This window comes from Eptatretus burgeri, chromosome 16, assembly GCF_056783735.1.
Source record: "Eptatretus burgeri isolate ZD-2024b chromosome 16, Ebu_testis_v1, whole genome shotgun sequence".
Taxonomy (NCBI): domain Eukaryota; kingdom Metazoa; phylum Chordata; class Myxini; order Myxiniformes; family Myxinidae; genus Eptatretus; species Eptatretus burgeri.
In genome coordinates this window covers 41,235,868-41,245,867 of record NC_140976.1, presented here as the reverse complement: position 1 = coordinate 41,245,867, position 10,000 = coordinate 41,235,868, and the positions used below count along the sequence as shown (strand labels likewise).

Here is a 10,000-nt window from a genome sequence, read left to right as displayed (position 1 = left end):
ATTTCAAAAAGTTTGACATGGATTATGCCAAAACTTGGTGGTTGAGTTGGGTAGGTTACTAGAACAAGCCGGTTGGATTTTGGTTGAGGTCCCAATGCAGATCTGGCCGATCAGTGGAACAAAAATGTAAACTGTTCAGCCTGGCGAAGGTGTGTGCTCTTCCGAGTGCCATTCTAGTTTTTTTTTTGGTTTGTTTTTTTTTTCACATGTTCTAAGTCTCGTGTTGGAACTCTTTTACAAAAATCACACATGCACACACAGACAAATACATGAGACAACTCCAGACCTTACTTCAAACAAACACATACGCTGACAATGAGAAATCTCCCTCAGCTGTGAATGAAGGAAAATATTTTACAAGGCCTTAGAGTAAGTATAAAAATGGGCTATATTTACTGTTATGCAGTCTGCTGTTCTTTTGTTTCTTTTTTATATCGAAGACATTGGTCATATTTTAAAATATACAGTATTTGTTAAAGCATTAAATTGTACGTGTGCATCGCTTTCTTTAACTGTACAGTAAAACCTTAAATATCACGAGTTTTGACCAATTGCACCAACCTCTTGATGTACCGATTTATTTATCGCGGGGTGGGGTTTCGAGCATTTTGGTTTTTGAGTTGAGCTGTGATGGTTATCTTGCCCCATGAGGCATTCACACACCATCATCAATGGAATGGCACCGAAGTGTAAACCGATAGACAAAAGTGATTCTTTCAATTTCACTTATTTGCTTACCGAGCTGCAAAACGATTTGTAAAGGAAACATTTCCACAGGTTACAAAGGAAAACGGTTTAAGGGATGAATCGGGGAGGAATGGCTTTGGTGAGGGGACAAGTTTAATCATTTTTAATCTGCTTTAACACAGCAGGAGACTATTGTAAAGCCGATTTTATATTTGTTTTACATGTTTATTAGGTCATCTCTACCGAGATGACCTAATAAAGCCAGACCAAATGTCGGTACGTCCGTCCGTACGTCCGTACGTCCGTCCGTCAACAATTTTTCTTTCCAAGCTTGATGAAACTTAGTATGTGGGTAGAGGTCGATGAGTGTTGCACAACGATATAACTTTTGTCCGGGTTCAAGGTCAGGGACCAGGTCACGAGGTCACGTAAGTTATAAAAATCGCCATTTTCAAAACCTATCCAGTATGCCATTTTACAAGATATTCGGCAACTGTTTATTGATTATGATTGTAAAAAATATTATCTTGTATCTAACTGGACAGATTTTTGAATTTCCTTCCCGTTTGATCGTAACGTGATCTGGAAGATGGCCAAAAATGCCGATGCGATTCGCAAAGAAGGAAGGAAGGAGAAATGAAATATAAATATAAAACCCATTTTTAGCCTTTTATATTTATACATTTTCCTCCGAAGGTGCAAAAGTTTCAAAACCCGAAATGTAAGCGTCGGCATTTATTTTCAAAATACAATTTCCTGCGCGCGCGCCAAAATGCCGAGTCATCTTTAACCAAACTGCGCAGTAGTCCGGTCATGGCGTTTGAGCAGTGGCTAGCGTGGTTCAGATTGACTGTGGTTTCTGGGGCGAAGGTGATTGTTAAGAAGTATGTCGGCGGTATAAATTCGAGTTACTGTATTGGTGATTTAATCACGCAGCATCTTGACAACGAATATTCTGGCCGAACGATTGCATCAATTCAGTGCATCAGCAGGGATGATTCGCAGGCTCCTCTCGATCGTGCCGATATCTAACATAATCACCGGCGGACATAGGGCTGCAGGCTGTGGGGCGAGGCCACGGATCCCAGATGAGGGGATAAGTGATAAATTATGCTTCATGCTTCGGGCTTTCTGATTAATTTATCAATGAGTACATTCCATAATTAATGAATTAATAATGAATGAATCTGGCACACAAAATGTTTTTTCATACCTGACATGTTACTTTGTGCAGTGTCACGAAACTTCTGTGGAATTAATAATTAATGAATTTGCTCACTCTAACTATTTTTCAAACCTCAATATCTCCATAAATACTTGACCAATTTTCATTCTGAAAGTTGCATTATAATCAGTGAACAATAATCTACAGGATTATCATAATCTCCGAGAGCTAAGCCTATTTTTTTCGTTTTTTTCTACAACCGGAAGTGAAATGTCCACAGAGAGTGGACCGACCGGAAAACCACGTATTGCACTTACTGGTGATTCTGATGTGTTAATCCAGGTACTAAATGAACAATACATATTTATTAATTATGTCATTAGTAGTATTATCCTAGTGTATCTCTGTGAACTATTTCAATCTAAACGGTTAGTTCGGACTGTTTCGCGGTTACCTGAACTGAACATTGAGAACTTGTGCTATTATAGAGATGACCGTCACAATTTTTTTTAATTGAGATGTGTTTATTTTTGGCTGCCACCCACCTTCCTCTTTATTTTCTGGAATCCCAAGAACTAACCCCCTTATTCCCATCGGAAATTGGTTTTAACTGTCGCGTTATTTAATATTGCAGCATTTTTCCAGGAACGTAACCGCCATGATATTTAAAGGTTTACTTGCTGTACTTCAGACTACTGGAATATTTCTCACTTTTTTTTGTTTTCTTCATTTCCCATCTGTATATCCACAAGAAAACAATGGAGAGTAAATTGGAACTAACTTAATAATGAACTTGTGTTTGTGTGGATTGATTTGAGGAGCTCATGCTTGTTATTTCTAAACCATTTGGCCATTTTTCCAGCTGTGTTGTCATTGACACACACACACACACACACACACACACACACACACACACACACACACACACACACACACACACACACACACACACACACACACACACACACTGAACTTCAAATGGACGTGATCGACTGTGTGTCGTTTTCTCATTTGAAAATTGGTAGATCTGTGTGAAAGGTCTTGTCGAAGTGATCTGGTCATTGCATTCATCCCACCCTAAAAATGGTGTCAAGTACGCACGTGCCAGATGTTGTCCACCTTGTGAATAACTTTCCAATTACCTGTCCTCTGATTTTGGCTGCAGTGGAGAAGTTCACTGTGGTGGGGCAACTGCTGGCTTGCATTCGCCGAAGATTGGAACAAGAACCTGAGCACAGTGATGACATCTGCATTGCTCTACGCAACCATCCAATTATACCACTTTCGGATGGTCAGTTTGTGACACTGGTTGATCACGAGGTGTTCTTCCCACCTGGACAACGCAGCGATTCTGGGTGGTGCCAAGATGATAAAAAGACCAGTAAGATTTTCTTTGAGATCACATTGTGATATACTGACCTATTGATGTGGGGGAAGGTCACACAGCAGTAATTTTTGCTCCCGAAGGAAGACTTATTAGCATACGATAACAGAAAAAGTGCGTGTATACTGTGTTGTGACAATGAGGGTAGATTAGAAAAGCAGAAATAGTATGTCGATTTAAACTGGAATTTAATGTCCACCGAGAAGCATTGGGGATAGAGGGTACTTGGACATTGCTAGGACCAGAAGGTAGTTGTGTATGGATGGGTGATTGTGATGTTTGTGAGAGGGTTTTGTCAGAATGCTAATGTGCTGTCAGTGCTTATTCACTTTGCACCCTCCATCTTGCCTGCATCCTCAACCCCCATAAAGTAAAAAAAAACAAATACCCTTGTGATGTCCTTGTGCCTGCCTTGCTCTTCACTTCCTCACTATTCCTCCCTCTCCCCCCCCCCAACTCCCAATGAAATTGCATCAATAAACTGATAGATTGAATTAATGTGGTGTTGATAGGGCACAGACATGATGGGCCAGATGGCCTCCTGTGTCCGAGTTGCTTATATATCCTTATGAATGTTTGTATAATAATGCATCGTTCCTCCATTAGAACAAATATAAGTTGTGGTGGATTGTGATCTGTTGACTGAAGCTGCCATGTAAAAGTATTCCATCGTGGTTCATTTGTCATTATTATTCAGACTGGCCATTGTAGGTATTTCCAGTATTTGTCCTTGAGCCAGTTCGTAACTTTCTTCTCCGAAACCATACACACACAATTTCGATGAATCTTGACCACAACCTTCATCACCCGTTATGTCCAAAGTTTATTCATGGCATTAAAAAAATTGGGCCCAAAACATTGGTTCATTGGTACATTTTTCTGATTCCGTCCCACGTTGACTTCCTCCTCAATATCATTATTCTACCAGTTGAGCACCCAGGGGTGGGGTTTCTTTTGCCCCTATTTTTTTTTTACTTCTGGTAGGTATGCAAACAAACGAATTAGCATATACACCATGTGCGCAACAAAAAATGAATATAACTCAAGATTGTATGAATATATACACTGTATTTGTAAACCTCAGCATCCACTGTCTTGGACCCAAGAGCTCTAAAATTAGGTCTCATTCAGCATTGTACGTGCTGTGGTTGACGTTTACCCTGTTCAGATGCAATCGGACAACTTCCGTGTGTGTGTGTGTGTGTGTGTGTGTGTGTGTGTGTGTGTGTGTGTGTGTGTGTGTGTGTGTGTGTGTGTGTGTGTGTGTGTGTGTGTGTGTGTGTGTGTGTGTGTGTGTGTGTGTGTGTGTGTGTGTGTGTGTGTGTGTGTAAAATTTCGCCTTATTTTATTTTATCAGCATTCTGCTATAATTCTCAGTCTTCATTCATGTATGCAGACTTGGGAGAACTACAGACAAATCTTTGTGTCCTTCATCCCGCACTGCTCCTTGGCCTTGACGCCACGGCACTGTCCCAGATGTGGTGCATGCTTGAGCAGCTGCAGGTTCGGCACATCACACCTCGTGAAGTCGTCGAGCATCATGTCATTCCCGAATTCAGGAGTGGTGCCTGGAAGGTCAGCTTGCAGTTTCGTTACCCTTCCGGTTAATGATATAGCTGATTAAGACATGGAAAATGTTATCTCCTACATTTAAGATGTAAGAGGTAATGCCCATTATGACTATTTTTTGAAACTGTAGAAGTGGAAATTTTTACGTGGTTAAATTTTCGCACTGAGCGACATGAAAACGTGTTCACTTGTTTTTAATTTGGCAGAACAGTCAAAAGACACATGACAATCTTCGCGATGCTAACCATGTGAAACCACAGCGAACGTTTACATTGGAGGAAAATACAGCCAGTCTTTTTTTAATGTTGTCGTTACATTCTTGAAAAGTGCATCTTTAACTGAAATGACTTTAAGCAAATCCAATGTCCCCATAACAATTAGTGTAAATGGGGGGGGCGGGGGGGGGTTAGGTAAGAGGGAAATATTTTATTGTCAGACAAAAGACATCTCTTAAATATAGAGTACAAGTTTTAAATAATTTGAAACAAACAATTGAAGATCATCATCTCCAGTTGCTTTTTTCTCATATCTCGTTGCTTCAGATCTTCATTGGTTCAGATCTTCCCCGTATGATTGCAAAGGTTGTGTGACGTCGGCTTCTTCCACCCCATCAAAACCCACTTTATTGGCCAAGCTGAGGATAACTTTCTTTATTAAAACGAGGAAAACCATTCATTTGGTACAAAATTAGAGGTAAAATGACTTTATAACGGAACGGTGAACGACTTTAAACGAGGATATTCTTAATACATCAGACTTGATAACAAAACAATGTCAACTGGGACAATGTTAAACGAGGACTTGCTGTCGCTTGCATTGTAACCAGAACTGAAGAGAAACAGGGTTCAAACGAGAACGACAATCTTCGACGTTGCGACGTCGCCAGATTTGCCTCCGCCCACATTATTACATCATTAAACATACTTGTACCAAGTTTGATTTAAATCCCTGAACCTAGATTTAAAATATTAAATAATTCTGGCTGCCAAACAATGCGTCCGATCATGTTGAAATTTAAAACATATATTCCACATGTATACTGGATCATAATTATGATGTTTCACATCGATTGATGAAGCGGTTCAAGAGAAAGATTTTTTTTAAAGGTTTTCTTTCAAACCAATATGGCTGCCAGATCATGTGACCTATTAATTATTCATGAACACCCTGGTATCCCCAAGGTTTGGGGAACATATAAGTGAAGTTTCCCCTCGATCTGTCAAGCCATTCTGGAGAAGAAGATTTTAAAATGGTTATTCTTCAAAAACATCTTAGCTCCCAAACCTTGTGATCTATGATGTCAAAGGTGGAGAACTTTTTGTTCCGAATGGATATGGAATCATAACTGTAAAGTTTTGCTTCGATCTGTTCAGCCATTACAGAGAAGATTTTTGAAGGTTTTATGTTTAAAACAACATGGCTGCTGAACCACGTGACCGAAGACGTCATCAATTTTTTTGCCAATTATAATTTATCCCGAGATGACACTCAAAATTTTTCATACTGATAAGATAAACCTTTCACATGTGCAATTATGACGTCATAACGAAACCATTTATGACATCATCAAAAAAAAATCACACTTTTTTTTTCCCATGCGGAGTACTTCACTTGTCAAGTTTGAAGTTTTTTTTCATGGAGCAGTTTTGAAGATACAGAGGTCCAAAGTTTTTCCTTTTTTCCAACATGGCTGCCACACCATGTGACCGATGACGTCATAATTATCACCAAAACATTCTGCATTAGTAGTCGCGTCCTTGGTGAAAATTTCGTGAAATTTCTTTGCTGGGAAAAAAAAAATCCAGGCCGCCCCACTTCGACCCAACCCCGCTTTGATTGGACACCTGACCCACGACGTCCTCCATCAAATCAAATTCAGATTGGGTGGCCGATCACATCTTTGGAGTTTCACATTGATCGGATAAGGTTTTTTGTCCAACATGGCTGCGAGACCATGTGATTGATGATGTTGAAATTTTCAATATATACTGTATACTCCTTATGCCGAGTGGATCATATTACAAAAAACATTATTTCTCTGAAACCACTCAGCCTTTCGATGTGAGGCTTGGTGGTGGTGATCCACTTTTAAGGAAATAATTTAAGTTATTTTTCTGAAACCATTTAACCTGTCAATACTGTACTTTGAATTTATGATTCACTGCGCTTGCTGCATAAATTTGACTTTAAAATGATGTCATCCATCATGTGGTCTGACAGCCACGTTAGTTTCACGGAAAACATTAAAAGAATTATATTTCTGAAACTGCTATAGTGATCGATGCAAAACTTTGCAGTTGTGATCCACTGCCCTTGTTCCATGTAACGCAACATGTTTCATGTAGATGTGTTAAGCACTTTTGGAGAAAAAGTTTAAAAATTTTTGGTTGTCAAACCAACATGGATGCCAAACCACGTGACCTATGGTATTGAAAATTTGGACTCTACCCATGATTTGGTAGAGGATCACGTGTGTGAAGCATTCCTTTTTATCGGAAAGGGGTCGTTTTTCTATCCAATATGGCTGACGCACCACGTGACCTATGATGTTGTCATTTCCACACTGTATGCAGCTGTCTTGTTTGATTATATTTGCAAAATTTTGCTTCGATTGGATAAGCGGTTCCAGTGAAAACATTATTTAATATTTTTCTTCAATCAAATATGGCCACCGAACCACGTGACATCAATTATTCTTTCTCATCTTAGTATCCCCAAGGCATGGTGAATTGGTGTTGTTTCCCCTCAATGTGTCCAGCCGTTCTCGGAGATTTTTGAAGGTTTTAAGGTTAATCCAAGATGGCTGCCAGACCATGTGACCGATGTGATTATTTATGTGCAGTTTCACTTCGATATTTAAAGCAGTTCTGGACAACAATATTTTTTTCCCCCTTTTTTATTTAAAAAAAAAAAACAATATGGCTTCCAAACCACATGACCGATGACATCAATAAATTTTTCTGTTGACCAATTTATCCCAAGATGAACCTCACAAATTTTCATACTGGTCGAATGCATCGTTGTATATGTCAAATTTTGACTGGGATACCACTTCACCGATGACGTCATAGTCAAATCACTCTTATTCCCCATGCAGAGTAGTCGTCAGGTGACAAGTTTCAATTTTTTCCATGTTGCGAATTAGGAGATACAGAAGTCCAAAGTTTTTTCCATTTTTCGAACGTGGCTGCCACCCTACGTGACCTGTGACATCATAATTATTGAAAAAATTCTGCATGAGTAGTCACATCTATGGTGAAAATTGTGGCAATCGGGTAAGCGTTTGCAGAGAAAACAGAAAATTCACGTGGAAATCCGTTCGGACGGACGGACAACCTGAAAACATAATGCCACCGGCGACTTCATCAGTGGAGGCATAAACATACTTTATTATAAACTGAGGTTTAGAAACCTAGTAAAAATAATATGGAACCAATGAAGCACTGTACAATAACAATTAAATACGGAATGCAAAATACGACAGGAAAGTGCAGTGAAGCACGAGTTGTGTTTCAAAGAGTTAATTGAATGAAGAGATAAGCAAATTCATGGTGTCCTGGAGCATTGGAATTTTTCTTCATTCCAATTTGTGGCCTCAACATCGCTGTCTCCACAATCTTGTGTGAGACTTTCTTCCATACGAGCTTTCAATATTTCCTCGTTAGCGGCATGGACAGATGGTGCATCAAGCCCTGCTTTTTAACCAAGCTTGCAGGTTTCGTTAAGCATTGAAGCATGTCCAATTTTGAAATTGGCTTCAAATATTGAAGCCTTTTACATGGAATTGTGGATGTTGAAGTACAGAACTGTAGTGGTGAACCACGTAGACCTCCGCCATGCATTCTGATCAAGCACGTTGCTTGCAACTCACTACGGCATGACTGGTAACCGTATGCTTATGGCACACACATTTTTTTTTCTGCGATCTGGCAGTATTATATAGTTTCTCTAAAAAAGGCAAATATATTCACGTGTTGTTAAATTCTCGCTTCTCTATTGTAGCACAAAGTGTGCAAAAATGTATAGTGTGAAAATTTCCACTTTTACTGTACTAGTTAATTTTGTTAATGAGGTGTCTTTCCTAACATGTACAATAATATGGAAGAGGCAAAGCCTAGAAGCGAACGTCAAATTCTTCTTGCATTCGATGCTGCAATTTCCGGTTACTTCGGCCTGGATTCGGGATCAGCGATCAAATAAGTTAAATCACGATTAAAAATTATTTTTTGATGATGCGGGAGATATCTTTATTAAAATCAGTGGAGGAAATGTACACCATGTCTGATATTTGGGTCTTTCATGTCTCCAACGATTTCTTTATCTCCCGGGACGCATCATTCCCCATGACAAAAAACGGAAGGAAAAGGGTCATAGCCGACGACACGGATTCCAAATTTTAGGGCATTGTGTTGTTGTTTCCTATTCTCTCATGTGCACGCATTAAGTATGAAGCTCACTACGTTCGCTATAATGTGTTATTATGGATATTACTACATTTGATTATGAAATTTCAATCTTATTTTTGGTAGTCCGACCTCTTTTCTTTGCTTTTGCATTGCAATTTTTCTTTCCCTCATGTGACCTTTAATTGAGGTTGACATTTAACGTGGGTGGAAGCATATCCATCGACACATTTGCATGAAATTCCATTTTCTAATTTTCTTCAAAAACATTTTGTTGCTTCTCTTTGATTTCTGTGCCTGTAGGAAAAACCAAAGGCTCTTGTCCAAATCTACCTGAGGTACCTCGAGTCACAGTGGGAAAGCGACGAGTCTGTCTGTGACTTGGAAACGCTGCGTGGCATCCTGCCTGTCATGACAAACTGTGGCTTTCGCTGCCCGGCAACTGAGAGTACCTACTTCACTCCAAAATACCTCAATCAGGTGGACCTTCCTCGTGATCTACCAGGTTTGTTACAGATATATTGTAACACGATTTTGTTGAAACTCATGCGTTGTTTGGCCTTCTTATTCAGAATTGCTCTGTAAAGTCAAGGAATTCTTTGGAGAATCACCACACATTATCCAAGCTTTTCATTTATACTTTACTTTTTTTGTGTTTTTTTTCTGTTTGACTTTTTATCTTTTTTTTTTGTATACATTGTCGAGGCGCATATGAGAGCTAACACACAACGCACAACAAGGGGGGCAATGAGACGAGGGGCGTGGGAAGGACAAAACAGTGAGGAACAGAAA

General features: G+C 39.4%; 1 protein-coding gene across 8 annotated transcripts in view; it reads left to right on the top strand.

Annotated features, from left to right (window-relative positions):
* Nucleotides 1-10,000, top strand: part of LOC147010935 (uncharacterized) — a 234,455-nt gene that overhangs the window by 143,214 nt on the left and 81,241 nt on the right. For all 8 annotated transcript variants that reach the window (XM_085859819.1, XM_085859817.1, XM_085859816.1 and 5 more), the window contains 3 exons: nucleotides 3,018-3,233; nucleotides 4,633-4,811; nucleotides 9,512-9,713. In XM_085859819.1, the coding sequence (XP_085715945.1) occupies nucleotides 3,018-3,233; nucleotides 4,633-4,811; nucleotides 9,512-9,713 (597 nt within the window). The remainder of the gene's footprint in view (nucleotides 1-3,017; nucleotides 3,234-4,632; nucleotides 4,812-9,511; nucleotides 9,714-10,000) is intronic.